The sequence below is a fragment of the Diceros bicornis genome, chromosome 20, assembly GCF_020826845.1.
Source record: "Diceros bicornis minor isolate mBicDic1 chromosome 20, mDicBic1.mat.cur, whole genome shotgun sequence".
NCBI classification, from domain to species: Eukaryota; Metazoa; Chordata; class Mammalia; order Perissodactyla; family Rhinocerotidae; genus Diceros; species Diceros bicornis.
In genome coordinates this window covers 32969828-32989700 of record NC_080759.1, presented here as the reverse complement: position 1 = coordinate 32989700, position 19873 = coordinate 32969828, and the positions used below count along the sequence as shown (strand labels likewise).

The 19873-nt window shown below is 33.9% G+C and overlaps 1 protein-coding gene across 9 annotated transcripts in view; it reads right to left on the bottom strand.

Annotated features, from left to right (window-relative positions):
* Positions 1-290: 290 nt before the first annotated feature.
* The window catches only part of LMBRD2 (LMBR1 domain containing 2), a 44504-nt gene continuing 24921 nt past the window's right edge, over positions 291-19873 (bottom strand). For 3 of the 9 annotated variants that reach the window (XM_058564227.1, XM_058564230.1, XM_058564229.1), the window contains 9 exons: positions 17594-17775; positions 16923-17056; positions 15420-15525; positions 14662-14759; positions 12192-12295; positions 10957-11003; positions 9497-9602; positions 7167-7296; positions 291-6263 (listed from right to left, as the gene is read on the bottom strand). In XM_058564227.1, the coding sequence (XP_058420210.1) occupies positions 6179-6263; positions 7167-7296; positions 9497-9602; positions 10957-11003; positions 12192-12295; positions 14662-14759; positions 15420-15525; positions 16923-17056; positions 17594-17775 (992 nt within the window). In that variant the 3' untranslated portion in view covers positions 291-6178. The remainder of the gene's footprint in view (positions 6264-7166; positions 7297-9496; positions 9603-10956; positions 11004-12191; positions 12296-14661; positions 14760-15419; positions 15526-16922; positions 17057-17593; positions 17776-19873) is intronic. The other 6 variants (XR_009223174.1, XM_058564231.1, XM_058564232.1 and 3 more) reach the window with 6 other exon arrangements.

The window sequence follows — 19873 nt, the reverse complement described above, 5'->3', positions numbered from 1 at the left end:
TCCTGCCATGCTGAGGCCGTGTCCCACATACAGCAACTAGAAGGATGTGCAACTTACTGGGGCTTTGGGGTGAAAAAAAAGAGGAGGAGGATTGGCAATAGATGTTAGCTCAGAGCTGACCTTCCTCACAAAAAATAAAAAACAAAACAAAACAAAATAAATAAATAAATAAATAATTATAAACACAGGATAAAGTAATGTGGAACCTAAAGGACATGTATTTAATTATCTTAAAACATTTTTTTCATAATATCTGTTAATAAATTTATAAGGAACAAAGAATGTCTCAGTCAACTTAAAAGAGTTTAATCTCAAAGATGGTATGAAGTAAAATACATAAATAATCAGCAAAATTCTTAGTAACAGAGAAGTGTACTTTATTTCATGCAAAGCTACATAATTTCCTATATTTTAACAGCTAATCAAATAAACATTTCAAAAAAATTCATTACACCACAATAAGTTAAAATACTACAAAGCAATTGCAAATCCATGAGTTTTTCAAAACCAAACTGAGAGAACACTATGCATAGATAAGGCCAAAGATGCTAACTTACTTATAAGGAGCACTTTGCAGCTTTTTCCAAATACATATTTGAAAACGTAGTGAGAATCCATAGAGAAAAAGTTAAATCTACAACCTATTGGTCAGATAGGAAAACATTTGTCATTATATATCAGCTTGTAGGGGATGATTAAAGAGAAATTTGGCATCATGCACCAAAAATGAACATAATGAATATTTTGAAAAATTATGATCAGATGCACATTTGAAAAGACATCTTCTATTTCACCTGTCCAATGAATTAGATAAATAACAAGTACTTTATTAACGCAACACAGAAATTAGGCTTTTGGTATACTTTGCTTGGGTACTGGTATATATAAAAAGATACTGAAGAGATGTAGGCGTATTTCAAATTCACACTGGACTACTGAACTTTAGAATATTGCCCTAAGGAAATAGGTTCTGGGCAGAACTTATTTGAGAAAGATTTTTAAACTACCTAAAAGCAATACTACAATTAGGTTGCTTAGAAAAACATTTTATAAAAATTAAATACCAGGAAGTAACAACATCAATATTAGAGCTCTTTTTTCAATGCTATAATTTATAAATATATATTAGATTACAGTAATTTAAAAGACAGGTCCACATGTTCTCTACCTTCTAAAGTGAGAAAAATCCTTCAAGTTGTTTTCAAAATATGTTCAAAAACAAATCCATTGGATTGCTTTAAAAAAAATAAATACACAGTCTCTCCCCTACAACTTAGTGTACTAAGTAGGGAAGATGTCAGCCAGCATTCTTTTGAGAAATACATCTCTAAGTGACTAGGTTGATAAAATTTATGTCAATAACATCAACTCAAAACTGTGTTGTATAGTTAGATTAATAAATTATGACTTTGCTCTACATATGTCTGCCATAGTAAGCCACTCTTGCACTAAGTACAGTAAAAATCTCCTTTTGCAAAATGATTTGAGATCAAGATAACCACAAAAGAAAAGATTCTCAGGGGAAAAAAGTTATTCTCCCCAGGGAGTGTGTTAAAAACAAATGTCTTTTAGGATATCGATAAGAGGAACATGCCAATATTCTTGCTTCGTTAACAAATTTAAAATTATAGCAAGGCTTCAACCAACCTCAATGGACAAATCTTTTGAAAATGGAAATAAAATTTTAGGATAACCAGGCTGAGCAAGAAAGGAATTAGAAGTGAGAGCAGGTTCCCACTGCAACGGGATTGGGGATGGGGCAGGGATAGTGCCTGCTTTGCTGGGGGAGATGGCACACAGGGCCTAGTCTCTAGGAGTTGGGACAGGCAATAATACTACCTGGTCTTCCAGGTCTCTGATCAGGAAAAAGTCGCTGAGTTGGAAAGAAGTACCTTACACAGAGGCAAATCATATTTTAGAAGGCCTCCTGTAACCCTCTGATATTATTCCAACCTCTCCTAATGAAACCTTTGACAATGATGTCTATTATTTATGAATTCCTTTTCATAAAAAAAGTCTCCAAGTTCTTAAATGTTTTGTTTCATTTTTTTAACAATCACTGTTTTTGGAAATCCATTTTTATGCCAAAACATTACACTGACAAATTCATTTTACTGAAGTGCCCTCCAACACACTGAGCCAGCACACATCACAGCTACATTTAGATGATGCTTAGTTAGCTAGCAAAATCTGTTTCACTACTTTAGGTGCAATGCTGCAATTCAAGTAGTGGGAACTGTAGCCATCACTAGTTCCTTTTCAGTGTACTGATCATCAAAAACAACTGTGTACACAAAACAAACAGAAGAAAAATCTGTCAGCACATTAGAAGTCATACTATAAAGAGAGGCCTCAGAAAGGAAGGAAGGTATAAAACAAATGAGGAAGGGAGGAAGAAAAGAAAGGAAAGATAAAAATCTAAATCCGTTTACTTCTTAACATTTAGCATTTAATGCAATACAATCCATTACACTTTGGAGATTCAAGTACGTTAAGATTTTTCAGGGACATTTTTTGCCTCAGTGCAAATACAGTCAGTCGTCCCTCACTATCCGCAGGGGATTGGTTCCAGGACACCCTGAGGATACCAAAATCCACGGATGCTCAAGTACCTACAGTCAGCCCTCTGAATCCATGGATTCACATCTGCGGATTCAACCAATCACAGGTTGAAACACAGTATAGGGGTATTTTCGATCCGCGGTTGGTTGAATCCCATGGATGTGGAACCCGTTTCTATGGAAGGCCAATTGTATACTTATCCTTGTGATTTTCAGGCATGGTCCACTCAAATCACAAGTACAAAACTCACATTACTGAACAGTGTGAGTTATAATTATGGAGAGTTTATTTTTCCTTTAAAATGGTAACCAACACACCATCGAGAACATTCCCTAAACCTATTAAAGGTGTAAAAATTGAGGTTTGTCATTGTACATAAATGAAATCTTTTCATTAATATGTTGAAATATACCTTAAAAAACACATTGACTTTCCATTCCACATTTAATTTCATTTGGGTACACAATCGGTGTAAATTTAAGAACTGATAATCTAACCAAATAGTAGAGTCCAAAAACAAATCAATTGGCAGCATTTCTTTTTGAAGGTTTGGATTGTCATTCTCTCATCTACTCTTTATAAATGGAAAACTCTTCAGTGTTTTGATTTAGCTCTTACCACTCTTGTGAAATGAGGGCCTCTTCTGTGATGAAATTATTCCAAAGCCCTTGTATTCATTTGGTAGGAGAGCAAATTCTAATAAGGCTTATACTTTATTCCTTATTTTAATAATTACTTTTATAAAAATGTTCTATTGATAATAACAAATTATTGATGTAATAACAAAAGTTAATTAGCAACTTACAGGTGATTCATGACATTAATAGACTATTAATTATTACTTTCTGTAATGGTTATTTTGAATTACTGGCTTACTGAATATCCTTCCATAATAATTATTTTAAAAAATAACTTAGAAAATTTAATCAGATATCTATTATTATATAAGAAAGACACCAAAAGGTAATTGCCAGAAGTAATTCTTCAAGAAATGTACTTTGCATGTAAAGTATATGAATTCAGTAGTAATGTTTTATAGTAGATGTCCTTACATTTTAATAAGCTTCTCAAAACAGAAACCTTTTGTTCTTACTACAGTTTTTTATACAAAGTAGCTTAACAAATATTAACTGAGTTCCCAGTAATAACCTTAGTCATCAGAGATTAAATCATTACCTTCTGAACTCAAATTTACCCAGCCAGGTAACCATTCTATATGATCATACATAAAATCTTGTAAGATAAATTCTGCTTAAAAAGTTGAATACTCAGGATCACTTAAACACCAAAAAATTATTTTGGAAATAACTTAAAAGTCATAAAGGGATCTATATTGTTTGTAAAGTATTAGATATACTTTAATTATTATAATTATAAAAAATTTAATAATAAAGGAAATTAGTACATTCCCTTACACATTCCTATCAATTTACCTTAGGACATTATAAGTTATAAAAGTAATTGGATAATTTCTTCTCTTTTCCTGTTTCTACTTCCACAACAGCATCTGAGTTTCATGACAAAACCTGATGAGAAACAACATTATACTTAAGGAAGATACTCCAAAGTAAACCCAAAGACTAAATAATAAAACAGTACTATTTTCACAGGACTTTTGATGAATTACTCCAAAAAGAAGTTTTGCTTTGGGGACTTGTAAGCTTCTCTGTAATAATAAGAAACCAGACTCCTTTCTAGGTTGATCATTTCCCCATCCAACACCTTCAAGAACCACTAGGAAAAACTGCACAGCTAATAGCTTATTTTGTCTGTTTAAACTCCAGTATATAAACATCAACTCAAAATCCTCACAATAGTTTTGTGAGGTAGATGGGTAGATAAATAGCAAGTATCATCTTCATTTTGCAAATGAAGAAACTGAGGCACTGAAAGGTTACATGATTTGCCCAAGGTCGATGGTCAATCATGAAATTACAAACAGTATTAACTTATCTCCTGCTCTTGGCCTATTTGTCTCTACTCACACTTCACAATAAAAGGCTGTGGCTGTGGCTGTGTGTGTGTATGTCACCAAATGGGCAGTCTATCCGACCTTCAATTGAGAGTAAAATGTATCCATTGATAATTATTTTAAAGGGGATCTAATCTCAAAGATCATAAAAATTGAAGAAAATCAGATAATTAAGATGATACACTATTCCTTTTAGTATCTGCATAGAACTGTGTCTTTAAAAATTTTACATGAAAACCCTAAGTACAGAGAAAAATAAAAAATTTAAAATTATGATTCAGGGAAAGATTACTTTCAAGAAACATATAATCGTATTGTTAGGGTGACTATATAATTCATCTTTAACTGAGATACTTAAGAGTGAAAGTAAGCACTATTAAAAATTACACAGGATAATAGGTGTTAAACTGGAACTGTCATGGGCAAGCTTAAGTATAGTCACCATTGGGTGAATCCATAGCATGGATTCTCTAGGAGTTGCAAACATTTCAGGAACATAAAAAAATTCTCTGCAAGCATGTTGTACTCAACTATATTCACTGTGCAATAAAATATTGATGACTTAAAATATAACACCTAACTTTGGCTTAAACACAAAGGTTAAAAAAATCAATTTAAAGTAACAAGCATGTTTAACGAACAAGTTATTACACATTTCCATTCTAATATAGTGTTCTGTTTTCTATAAACCACAATTTAAGTGTTAGTAATACAGTAAATGGATTCAATTTTTACGTTTGAATAACCAGATGTTCTTTTTCAAAAAGCATAAATAGGCACCTTTAAAAATTAGAGAATTTTGTGGGACTCTTTGGCTACTAAAAAAACCCCACTATTTAACACTAATGCTTAAGATTCTCCTTGAATAGAATGATCAACACTTAAACCAATATGCTAAATAATACAGGTGAACATTTCTCTCTGAAATGAAAATCTTTTACAAAGCAATACCAAAAGCATAAGACAATTTCCAGTTACTACCAAAGACTGAAAGAATAATACATCACCCAATTTTAATACACATGCTAAACATACTAACACTATCAGTTGAAGTAGAATATTATTATACATGCAAAAACCTCACTAATTTGCATACAGAGTTGAAAAACAGCTTTCTTACATTCAGTCACGTCTGGTAAGTAAGCCTTGTTTTAAGACATGGGTTTTGTAAATACGGTTATTATTTGAGGTCTCCATCTCTTTGGGAAATACAGGATTAACATATTCTTTAGAAACAGCAAAAATGTAAATCACAATAATAAAACTGTAATGTTATTTAGTTATGACTTATGGCTTCCTTGGACCTTTAAAACAACTTTCCTGAAAAAAATTAATCTGAAACAAACTGAATTACATGTTCTCAACATATACTGATCTTTATCATGAATTAAATCCTTCCACTGTAACTATACTTCTAAGGCAGACACTTCAGGAATGGTATGTAACAAATCCTATTAGAAAAGATGATACTCTACTTAATGAACGATAAACTATTATTACTAAGATGTGATTAATTTTCAGTGCCTTTTTGATCCTGACACTTTTCACTGAGAGTACAGTGTAAATTCTAGGGCATATAGATGTTCATAAAGACTGAACTGCTGTGTTGATCTTGGTTAGTTATTCTATAAATTCTTTCAGACCTTAAACATCATCAAATATTCTGCAGTGAGACATCGAGAGGTATCGTCCACCAGGCTGATACCTGAAAGGTGGATAAAGAAGTGATCTGAGGCATCAAAAATAATAAAGGAGGAGAGAAAAACAAGGACACATTAAAAGGAAGTGGCTATATAATTTATAAGCACTGTAAAATCTATTCAGTAGCTGAACGCAGAAACTTACTCTCCAAGGATATTATCCCAAAGGGATTTACTTAATTATAAATCAAGCAACAACTGTTTTAGAGCCTAGAATACAGATATGACAGGGTAAGACATGTAAAAAGAAAGGGGTGGAGCGATGTAAAACACATGATGGAACTTAAGAGATCCACTCTTGGTTGTTGAATATAAATAGAATATTCTAGCTTTTTTGCTATTTATAGGCAATACTATGGCAAATATCTTCATGCATATATTTGCTTTTGTTAAATTATTTCCACACAGCATAGAGGCTAAAAGCACAGACTCTGTAGCAAGAGTCCTGGGGTTTGAATGCCTCACTTGCCATTTACAAGCTGTATGACTCTGAATAAGTTACTGAACCTCTCTGGATTCAAATCCAATTGGATTTACAACCATAAAATACAACATCGTTGTTCAAGTGCTTAGAATAGTGTCTGACACCTAGCCATAGCTATGTAGCTGTTGCCAAATATGATAAATTTCATATATGGGATTGTTAGAAATAGGCATATAAACATTGTTAAGATTCTTACTACTGATTTCAATTCTTCTTTCTAATACCACTAGTAGTTTATGAAGATATCAATTTCAACTACCATCACTGGCTGCTACAATTTTTAAAATATAAAAGCATTCGAAGGTATAAAAAGGAATCAAAGGTTGCTTAATATGCTTTTTCTTAGTAAAGATGAACATTTTCCTTGTGTTTGTTTCTCTAGTCATGTCAGTATGTTATTAAAATTTCAGAGGAACGCTGGAGCCAAAATGATACAGCTGGAACTTACCTTTCTGATTCAGATTCAAGAGGATCATCAGTGAATGCTGCTGCATTAAAATCCAAAGGTTCTGCATCTTGGAGGAGTTCTATTCGGTCCCTTTCAGTCCTATTATTAGCTCTGGTATATTTGGATGCTGCTGCAAAAGAAGAAAAAAAAATGTCTAATTTTCTACTGTCTTTATGGGTCACAGTCCAGGGACTCACAGAAAGAAAAGTCAAGATTACAAAGGATTTGAATTTTGATTGTTAAAAAAGTATTAAGACAACTATATGGTTCCTTAAAAATCAAATGAAAATGATAAATAGTATGATAGACAATAACAAAGAAAAGTTCTCTCTTGTCTCTAGTTTAAGCTCAGATGCAGCTACAGTGCAAAGACTTAAATAATATGAATCAGAATTAATATTTAACTATGGTATCGTAACAGTGAAATTGTTCATTATCAACTCAAGTTTCAGTTGATTTCACAGTGAATCCAGGGGCTGCTACATCTCATTTCTTGGCTAGGATTTTCTTTAAGGTGTAATCAACTCGAGCTCTTCAAGAGAGGCCTGAGTCTTTTTTCCATGAGACAAGAGTTTAGGGCAGCAATGTCTAACAGAAATAAAATATAAGCCTCATATTTACTTTTAAATTTTCTAGCAGCTACATTAAAAAGTAAAAAGAAATAGGTGAAATTAATTTTAATATATTTAATGTAACCCAATATATCCAAAATATTATCATTTCAACATGGGGCACCAGCCACATTGCAAATGCCCAATAGCCACATGTAGCTAATGGTTAGCATCCTGGTCAGTACAGATCTAGGGCACTCACTCTCCCTTTTCTACACGGATGGGGCTTTCTTCATCAACAACCTAAATTTTCATAATGCTGTTTTGAGTAGTCCAATACTTCAAAAGAACTTCATGATACAGTTCCTTTTGAAAACTGCAGGCAAGCCAATTCCATCATATCTTACATTTTTGCCATCTTGGACTCTGCCCTTCTCTTTTCTCTCATTCATTCAGCAAATACTGGTTGCCTACCATACGCTAGGTTCTCTCTAACTCATCATCCTAAGGCGTTGTGTTTCCTCCTCTTAACCATTCTCCCATTCTCTAGATCTTTCCACTCTGTTAACCTCTATTCCACGGTAAGCAAGCTTCCAAATCTCTCTGTAGAATACTCCCTCTATTTCCTAGCTTTAACTAAAACTTGAGCTCTCTGCTATTTCGTCTACCCTAAATCTCATTCAAACACATCCTTTCATCTCCAGGATCACTGCTCATTTTAGGCCTCATCATTTCTTGACTGCATTACCAAAACAGACATTAAAGTGGTTTCTGAGTCTCATTTCTCTAGAAATCATACTTCATGTTGTCATCAAATTTATCTTTCTAAACCAAAAATCGGAGCATGCTGCTTTCCAGATTGGAATCTTTGGGATAAAATCTAAAGTTCTGAGCACGATAATATCTGTTTCCCAATTACCTCTGTAGCCTCCCCGCTTATTAGGCTCCTTATACTTTAGGCTCTAGTCACAGAGAAAAACTTGCATTTCCCTAAAGGTTCTCTCATGTCACTCATTCTTTCTTCTGCCTAAAACACCTTCACTTGGCTAAGTACTATTTGTCCCTAAATACTCAGTTAAGTATTTCTTTATCACAGAAATCCTTTCCCAATAAAGAACTCTTTTTCCATCCCCTGAGCTGAGTTCCCTCAGCATCAGATATGCACCCTTCTACTCTCTTAGCATTCCTACATCTCCCCCAAAGACAAACAACCTCTACCTTCTCCTCAGTGCAGGGTCCTGGGCAAAAACAGGTTTCTTGCCACCTCCCGAGGGGTAGATGGCATGGCCAAGGATGTGGGGAGGTTTCCTAACCCAACCTACTGGCAAATGTCTTCTACCTGGTATCAGTCCCTCACCAAATTATGAGCATCCTAAGGACAGACAAATTATTTTCTCTGTATCCCTGTATACTTGGGAAAGTATTTGACGTATGTGTGTCAGATAGCCTATATCTACCAAGATAAAAGTGGAAAAAAAACCCTAGATAAATAGTAGAAATCAGCACCTGCCTAGAACAAGCCTGGGATAAGTACTGATATTATTTAGGGTAGTACAAATACTACTATTCATTTGTTGTCCCACTTTCTCCTTCTCCTACCAAAATGCATATTTGAGTTTCCCCTTCCTTCTATACACTGAGAGATGAAATAGGAAAGTCACCCAGAGCCACATTTACAGTCTATAAAGGCATTTCTGTATGGGTATCCTAATTTCTAGTCTCTACGCAAGCAAGCATAAGAAGAAAATTTCTAAGAGAACTAGTAGATAAACTACTTACATCGGTTGGCACTAATATCTGAGAAGTTTGACTCTTTTGGGTCAATATGAACATTTCTGTTTCTAGTAGAATCTTCTCTAGTGTGTCCATAACGTTCTTTCCATTCCTAGGAAAGAAATACAAATGAATACATAACAAAAGAACTCACAGACAGAAAATAATTCATCACTGTCAACAGATTATAATTTAATTCTTTTTCATCAGAAATTTATCAGATTGTCAGTATAATTAGCATAGGGCCTTTAAAAATCAGAGGTCAGTAATTTTTCTTATCTCTACATGATTTTAATACAGACTCTCAACTTAACTTTTACAAATGAACACCTTTATAGACATTTTTGCTAGCCATGATTATTCTAAGTTATTCAATTGTTCTATCTAAAATGTCAAAGCAATATTACAACTACAATAAGCTTAACTTGACCATGTAAAAGTTATGAGAACTCATAATAATTAATGAGATGTTAACAAAACTTTCTTCTACCCAAATAAACTGTAGATATTATAGACCTGAAAAATCATTTTCAATAGCAAAATTAAAGTTGTATACAAACATAATTAGATAATGTCTCACATGGAACTGTGCATAGTCTTAACTGCAGTAAAACCACATTATATGGGATTCTACTCATTAAATTCTTAGAATTGAAAGGAACATTAGAGGTCACCTAATTCAACCTCCCATGCAGTGCAGAGTTTCATTCTAAAATAGCCATGTCAGATGCCTTTTGGTTCTCTTACTAGATGATGTGGAAATTTCTATGTGTGAGTAGCCCATTGAAATTTTGCTAAACTGCGGAAGTTAGAAATTTTCACAGAGAGGTGAAATCTATGCCCAGTAACCCCCATTCTTTGGTTCTAGTTACGCCTTCTGAAATAAAGAACAAGACTCCCTTTACACGACACACACTAAAATACATGAAGACAACTATCATGTCTCTTCTAAGTCTTCGTGTCTCCAGTATAGACACACCCAGATATTGAAAATTTGTGGTAATTGTGACTAGATTTTTCTAATTTTTTGCTTTATTCCTTCTAGGAGGAGGTTAGTTTGCCTCAGCAAATAGAAGACTGAAGAAAAACTGAAGAATACAATTAATGTCATATAACAAAAAAAGCATAACAATTCTAAAGCAATCAAAACCATTTTAAGAGCAAGACTGCATGAATTCATTCATTCATTCAACAAATATTTACTAAGCACCTAGGCAAGGTGCTTACTAGCAGGCAAGAAACTGCCAGATTTTGGACATGAAGTAATGTAATACTAACGACTTTTTAGTACAGGACACCTAGCATGTACATCTGAAAGCATTAAAATTACCTTTCTTTAAAAATATGTCCTATGTCATTTTCCAAGTGTTCTTTGGTCTTTAGCCAATTATTCTAAATCAGTAAGATTCTTATAATATTTCACATTAATCTTTAGGTTACAGCAATTTAATAAATACTGTACTTACTCTTCTTCGATTTTCACCTTCTTCTTGCCTTTGCCTTTTTCTCTTCTCTAGAGACAGAAAAGTGGTCTCAAATTTGGTATAACATGGTTTAATTAGATGTAGAGTAACTGAAGTAAAGGTATCAGGCTATGACAAATTTCCTTTAAATTACTACAAAGTCAAAGGTAATAGGTTATTGTTGGAAAGGATCTTAGAGGTCTCCTAACTAGAATACTTTCTCTATTTTTGTTGGAGACAGCCTTCAGGCTCTGTCTAATAGTTCCAGTGAGGAAAAAGTTCTCAAGATGACTTGAAATTTGCTTCTCTGTAACTTCTCTGTTCTTTACGTCTTTTTTTCTAAATTAAGTTCATACTTCTCTTCCTTCTGCATAAAGGTCTCCTCTCTTATTCTCTTCAGGGTATATACTCAGTGGTTTTTTTCTGTAAGATATATGCTCTACAGACTCATAATTTTGACTGTCCTTCTCTAAATACCTTCTAACTTATCAGCCTTACTCTTGAAAATCTTACCCAGAACTGGATATGATACTCCAGATGAGGTCTAATTCATGCAAAAAGCAGTAGAACTATTATATCAACTAGACGCCACCTTCCTACGAGAGCATGTGAAGGCTACACCAATTTATTTTGGAGCCACAACACATTTTGGCTTATATTTAACTAATGACCAGACAAAAGCCCCAGAGCCAGGTTGGGAGAATGTCTAAGAACCAATGTCCCAAAACTCAAGTTTTGTTTTTTTTTTTTCCCCTATCCTACCATCACTTGAACATCAGGAAATTTGATACATTCAGTTTTGAGATTAGAGTCTAGTAGAGTGCCATGTATTCTAACAGGTTGTTAATGATCATCACATTCTAAACACCAGCCTTGGCTTGAATGATTTCCTATGTAGTATTAAACTGCTGATTCTTTAAATTAATGAGTTTTATAGTTGTACTGAACTTGGCAAATCTATTTCAAGGCAAACATGAAAATGACTCCAACACCATACAAGGGCATTATTTAGTTACAGACATACTAATAATTACTGCCTCAGAATTTCTTAAAGACAGATGAAACAATCATTTATGTTTTCAAATTATTTTTGCTATGAAGGCTGTATGTAGATTTTTAGCTAAAAAACATTAATTTATATCTTCAGATAGATTAAAAATTATAAATTATACAAACATTAATTTTATATTTTCAATCTTAGCACTTTCCTTTCATTTATTTTAAAAGACAAATCTTACCTCGTCTAATTAATTCTTTTCCTTCATCAACTAAGTCTGATGTCATATCATTATCTCCCATGAACTGCTGGAAACCAAGCAGATTCAAACAACGAGTTCCCAAACTAATAAAAGTAGATTTTCAAAAAGACAAGCGTTATTTCACATTGTAAATGTTTAGATAAATTTTTCTTCAGTATTCTCACCCCTCCTCCTCAAAAAAGCCTGTTTTATTATTAGTTATCATGGCAAGTTACAGAGTTACATTTGCCTTTCTTTAAGAAGTACTTCTTTCTCTTTCTAAGAAGCTTATATGCCCAATACTTCACAGACTAGGATATGCACCATATCCAGATTTCTTATGGAAACAAATTAAGTCAGGCCATTAGCATATGTTCAGAAAATTATTATACCAGGATGTTAAACAATAGCTATAACACAAAAGCAATTTATTCTTTTCTTATATTCAAACAGTAATTTTAATACTGAAAATACACATATACAACCAATATTTCCAAGTGTAGAATGTTCTGGTTTAGAAAATCTTAATTATGCAAATTGATTTTCATGTTCAATTTTTTTTATCCTCAGAGCTAGTCAATTCTATTTAAATAAGTTTTATTATACACTCAGAATTGATTCCTATATCTTATCTGGGGGCTATCATTTTATCTTATTTGGTATTTATTCTAAACCTGATTGTTGTGCAGAACAAGAGTACTCTGAAAATATGGCACACAAGGAAGGAAGCAATGGATGGATAGGCAGGATTAATATTTGTGAAGATCCTACTATGCATCAGACAATTTACAGATATACTTTTATTTAATTCTTACTATAACCCTAAGAGATAAATATTACTTTACAGATAAGGAAACAGAGGCAAGGGGTTAAATACTTTGCTAAAGATCATTTAATAAATTTTAGAGCTGGGATTTAAATCCCAGAAAAACAAAGACCAAGCTCTTTTTATTACCTTAATTCTCAAACTTCTGCACTGATGTACTTCTATACTAATGGCAGAAGCCTGAACATTTATGGAGTCAAGGGGGGAGAGGAAGAAGGAGAAAAGGAGAAAGAGTGTGCGTGTGTTATTGGGAAGAAGGGCAAACAGCAGAGTACTTAAAAGAAAGTGAAGATTTCCCCATTTTACATTAGCAATGTGTAAAAATCTGGCTATTTCATAATATATCTGCTTGTTTTAATATATAAGGAATGTTTTATATGACTTACTATGGAGTAAAATTGGGGTGTCACATAGATGGTTATGCTAATTCTATAACTTTAAATATTCCCTTACCATTTTCATTTCCTTGTGGGAATACTATACCCCAGGATGAGAAGCCCCAAACTAGATCATTGCCTCTGTGAAGATCTTAGTTTTAGGAAGGAAACAGCCTTAGGCTCTCCAGGCAATTATGTCTGAATATCACCTCTGGGTATGGCTGTGTTGCTGGTAATGTGGGAATTAGTTAGATTAATTACGGGAGCATGGCTAAAGAAATGGACCTACAAAGCAAGTTATCATTAAAATGTCAGTAAGGCATTGCCTCATATATTTTTATAATAATATATCTATTTTGACATATAATTTGAAAATTGAGGAATATGACGTCTTTTTTCCTTAAAGACAAACTGGCACTCAAAGCTTACCCTAACTAACTCTAAAATACTCTTAATGAATTAGACCACCAGGGCTGGCTATCCTAATATTAGTACATACATATTATTTGTAATAACTATATAACAGTATTGAAAGATTTAAATGAAAAGTGGTTGGATGAAACATTTTCATCAGAAAAGCAAACTGATTAACATCAATGAAGTATTTTTTTAAAAGTGGCATTTTTGGTCTGTCATGGACCACTTAAGCAGTAAGAGGGCAGACAGAGTATAAGGATGAGGCATCTGACATGTGGAAGTAGGGAAGACAGGGTGCTAGAAGCCAAGCACACCTGTCCTTAACTCCTTTTGAGTTTTACCCCGGCAAGATTCTACCACTTTTTCCAATCCTATAAAAAGAGTAGCCTGTGTACTTTCCAGGCTTACAGGTACTGCCTGATTACAATTACTCCTCACGTGACACTTTGAACTGGCTATGGTCTGAAGCATCTAGAAACCCAGCAATAGGGAAAGCCCTAAGACTAATTTATGTTACTGGATAGAAGCTGGGCATGGGGGTGTTTTATAAATTACATTGGCTGTTAAGTGTTGAAGGCCAGGACTTAGAGTTAGCATTCTGCAATTAATCCTATCACTTTGTAGCCTGAATACTTATAATAGAATAACTCCACCTCTCTTTTCTTAAAAATACCTTTGGAGGGAGAACCTGACCTGATCACTTTAAACTATCCCCAGCTCCTCCAAAGCCACAAAAAAAGAAACGACAACCAAAACCCAACCAGTGAATATTTAAAACAGCTTCAAGGAGAAAGGATATCCAGATAGGGCTAAGAATATGAGGAAAAATAATTGATGTTAGGTTTATTACCTAAAATAAGTAGCAATGCAGAGAATCACCACCAACATAGGATAATATATATAGAATCCATCTGCAATAAAGGACAAAACTTTCATGGAACCCATAATCTGAAAAGCAAGAAAAAAGTAAGTTAAATCAGTACAGTTATATATTTTTCATCATTAGAAAATTTTCCCATAATGAGTTATATCAATAAATTTGGACTTTCCAAAACGTAGAAATAAAGCACTAAATGGACTTATTTTTAAGTTTTCATCAGAAGAAAAAAAAATTTATAACTACATAAGGTGATGGACATTAACTAAACTTACTGTGGTAATCATTTCACAACATATACACATATCAAATTAAATCATGTTGTACACCTTAAACTAATACAATGTCTTATGTCAATTATATCTTAATTTGCTTATTTATTAAGGTTTTCACCTAAATAAAATTAATATTTTACAAATATTACTGAAAATTATCATACACATTAAGACCATAAATATAAAAGCTAATATTATTATATATCAGGTCTACTGTTCCTGCTTAGCTGGACAACCTATGTGAACCAAAAAACATTTTTTATAATAAAAGAGAGCAAAATCACTTTTATCCAGTCATTAGTAATTACATATACAACCTTTGAAAGAAACTTTTAGTTATTAAAAAAAGATCCTAATAAGGCTATAGAACTTTCCTGCCAGTACTAAAAGAAATTTCATAATAATATCTCATATAGATAATGAATCTAAAAAACTCTGTTTTCTGACCATACTTACAGATGTATAAGCAGTTGGCTGCGTATTCTGGTGAGAAATGGATGAATCCATATGGGTCAAACCCAAGAAATTAAGACATAAAGGAGGAGTCAAACGGCAAAATAACCTGCAATAAGCATTTATAAACAGAATATACAAAAAATAAAGCAGCAAAATACACTTATTTAAATGTATTAAAAACATTTCAGATCATTGCAACTTCATCTATTTGTAATACCTATATTTTGAATTCTTAGTATGAACTGTCCTTACTTACTTGGGAGACATTCTGATAATCCTATGAATCACATTCCCCTTAAAAACATCCATACCTGCATGGCAAAACTCCAGCCTCAGCCTGCCTCTTTTGGTACTGTTTGCCACTTCTTTATCCCAAGAATTTCTGGACTGCCTTTGTATGTGCCTCTTTCAAGTCTACCATCTGTGCAATCTGTCTCAGCAGCATGACAACGACAGTAACATTCTTCAGGTGAATTGTACTCAGTACATAAAAGATCTGAAGTTGTATCAAAGTACATCACTCTGACAAGTACAGGTATAAAGAATTGTTAGAGTTCAGTTTTGTTCAGATAAAAAGAGAACCTCACAGAACTACAGAGTTGGAGAATAGGAGGAGAGGAAAATGAAGGGAGGGTATGAATACAAAGAAGTAATATGAGGAGTTCTGTTGTGGTAATAGAACAGTTATGTATCTTGATTGTGGTGGTTATAGAAATCTACATACACGCACGCACACACACAAGTGAATAAAAGAATAAAAAATGGTGAGAACTAAATAAGGTTTGTAGTCTAGTTAATAGTAATGCATTAGTGTAGATTTCCTGGTTTTGATATTGTCCAACAGCTACATAAAATGTCTCCATTAGGAAATCTGGGTGAAGGTTAATAGGACTCTTTGTATTATATTTGCAACTCCCTGTGAGTCTATAATTATTTGGAAAAAAAGATTAAAAAAAAGTCTTAGAGATGCTTCCGATATTAATTTCTCTGTGAACTTCTCTAAGTCCAGCCTTTATAAATACCTAATATGACTAATTTAACAATATGGACAAATAATAGATTGTGCAACCTAGCCCAAGCTGAAGGCCTCTTTCTAAACTCTTACTAAATCTCTTAGCAAAAATTATTCCTGTTGGTTTTCTTAGTCCTCTACAATTCAGTTCAAGGCCACTAAATCTTCGAATACTCTCTAGGTCTGACTTAGTCTCTAAACTCTCAAATGTTCCTATTATTTACTAACCTATTATTGAATCTCTAATCAGTAAATCCAGCTCACTATGTCTTTCTTTTACCTCCTAACCTAGCAAATCTATTTTAACCTAAAACATCAAGCAGGATTTGGCCAACAATCAACAAACATCTAATTAATACTTAAACCTAATCACTTAGCTCATAGAAATACAGGGTTAGTGGAAGACTCAAAAACAACAAAACAAAGGAGAGATCCATAAGAATACATACAATGGAGACATTTCCCTTGTTTCCAAACACAATCCTACTTACATGCCACTGAAAAGAAGGCTATAAGCATCAGTCTGGTGATGTGAAGCCAAGTAATAATAGTTAAATACACGAATCCTGAACACAGTAGAATAAACACAGATACTTAGGAAGAAGATGGAAAGGAAGCAAGCAATCTAAAAACAAAACAAAACAAAAACAGTTTAAGACTAAAGGACTTGAGCATGTTAGATGCTATTACAAGCATTATCCTTTATTTCCAGCTAATACTTATTGACATTCTAAAATTTAAACACAGTTTTTAACCACCTAAGAAAATGAAATTATGAAAAAATCTATGTCTCAAGCAGTTCAACATTCTATCCATAAGCTTCAAATCGACCTCCTGAAGTGAGCCCATTCTCCCATTCCCTTGGCAACTCTTCACATGAAGACTTTAAGTTATGTAGCTTCACTAGCATAAACAGGATCAAAGTATTCTCATAAAAAAATTCTGCACTGTCTTGCACCTTTTCATCTCTCCTTAAATACAGTTCTGAGTTTTTATAGTCTGGATAAATTGATGAAGCTCATTTTTGGAAGTGTGAATAATAACACTGGGAAATATCACTGTTTTCATTATTACTAGAAGAAATATATGGAGAAAAGATACAACAGTTAAGGATTACACTATGAACTGATACATATTTACAACAGATATAAAATAAACTGACCTCAATATAGATATAATTGTATGTTTTTTCTGCCAGCTGTATGAAGACTGCAAAGAGGGATAAAACAGGTGTAGTGCTAAAGAATGTGCACTCTGACCACACAACAATCACAGAGAAGATGGACAAAACCACAGCAAGTATCCTATAAAACCATGGTCGCAAAAGACATTCCCAGTACCATTCTGGAAGATAAAAGAAAAAAATGATTAGGAAAATCATAAAAGAGTAACAGGGTATTTACATTGTCTCAAAATATCTCCAAACAAGATACATAATTGCAAAGAGAAAAACAGTAATTTTACAATGGAGGAACCAGGCAGACACCATCCTAACCAAATGATCACTAGTAATGGGACAAACTGACATTATAGGCCTTCTGCTATGATGCATTGAGAAGAACACAACACCACTACTGTAGTATTCCTGTCAAAAATACAGAACCGGCATCTGATCATGAGGAAACATCAAACTCAAATTCAGGGACACTCAATAAGAAACTGGCCTATACTCTCCAAAAACATCAGTGTCATAAAACACAAACAGAAACTGAGAAATTTTTCCAGATGAAAGGAGACTAAGGAGACATGATAACTGAATGCAATCCATGATCTGAGAGTTTTTATAAAGAATATTATTGGGATGATTAACAAAATCTGAGTAAGGTCTGTAGATAATAGTACTATATCGATGTTAATTTCCTGATTTTGATCGTTGTATTTGGTTGTGTAAGAAAATGTTTTTAGGGCCAGCCCTGTGGCTTAGCGGTTAAGTGCGCGTGCTCTGCTGCTGGCAGCCCGGGTTTGGATCCCGGGCGCGCACCGACGCACCGCTTGTCTGGCCATGCTGAGGCCGCGTCCCACATACAGCAACTAGAAGGATGTGCAGCTATGACATACAACTATCTACTGGGGCTTTGGGGGAAAAATAAATAAATAATAAAATTATAAAAAAAAAAAAAAAGAAAGAAAATGTTTTTATTTTTAGAAAATATACATTGAAACATTTAGAAGCAAAGAGGCATCATGTCTGGATTCAACTCTGAAAAGATTAAGGAAAAATATATATACAGAGAGAAAGATAAAGCAAGTGAATATGGTAAAATGTTAACATTTGGAGAAGCTGGGTGAAGCATATATGGGAATTCTTTTTGTTATTCTGGCAACTTTTTGTTAAGTCTGACTAGGTAAAAATAAAAGTTAAAAAAAAAGATAGCTCATAAAATTTAAAAGGCTATATTTTCACTTCATTCATTGATGAGTTGAGCTCTTGGCTCACTCTAAATCTTTTCAACCCATCTCAGCACAATTCCTGGTGATTTCAATATCCATATATATGATCTTCCTTTCCATACCCTGGTCTTTCACTTCCTTGACCTCCTCTCCTCCAATGATCTTGTTCTCCATCCTACCTCAACTACTCATTCCTATAGTCATCCCTATGACTTTTTACTGCCAGTAACTCCACCCCTTCCTTTTAATCTCATTACAACATCCTTGTTTCCAAGCAATACCTTTATCTAGTATTCTAACTCCACTGACTGACTCTACCTGGACCAACAATCCACTTATTCTACCACCCTTTTATTGCCGCTTAACACCAAGATGTCCTTATTGCTTTCTTTACCCAGCTCAGATTCCAGAGTCTTTGAGGATAATCACTCTCCAACATCCCAATTCCTTTGCCCTCTCTTGCTTCCCTCTACTTACTAAGCTAAACCACACCCTGGTGAGATCTAACTCCCTGGCTACTCTGAGCCTGTACCCACGGAGCTGCACATTGCAGGAGTAAGACACACAACTTGGCTGACTAGTCTCACTTTAAATTCTTAATCACTAGCTTCAAGTGAACCCTGAGCACTGCCTGGCTAGCCTACTATAATTCACCAATCTTCTCCCATGCCCACTCTCCTAGGCAACTATTTTGCATCTTCTCTTCTTTCTTCAAACCTGCAAAATCTCTTCCCCTATACTTTCAGCATTTCACTGAGAAAATAGAAGTTGACGTAAGAGCAGCTCCCCAAGTTCTCACCACTACATCTTCTCACCTGCTTAGATACATTTGTGCCTTATTTCCTAATCTAAGGCCATTCTCTTCATTGTTCCCCAATTTTCCCATTTCATCTCTCCTACTCGTGAACATTGTCCCAGCCATTCTCTTCTGCCTCATCAAATTTCTTCTAAGATATCATTCTCAAATTACATGCTATAATTTCTCTCAACCCACTATCCTTCTCCTTTTTTCTCTATTCCCTTTCAAAAGGAAAACGTTTTTAGAGTTTTC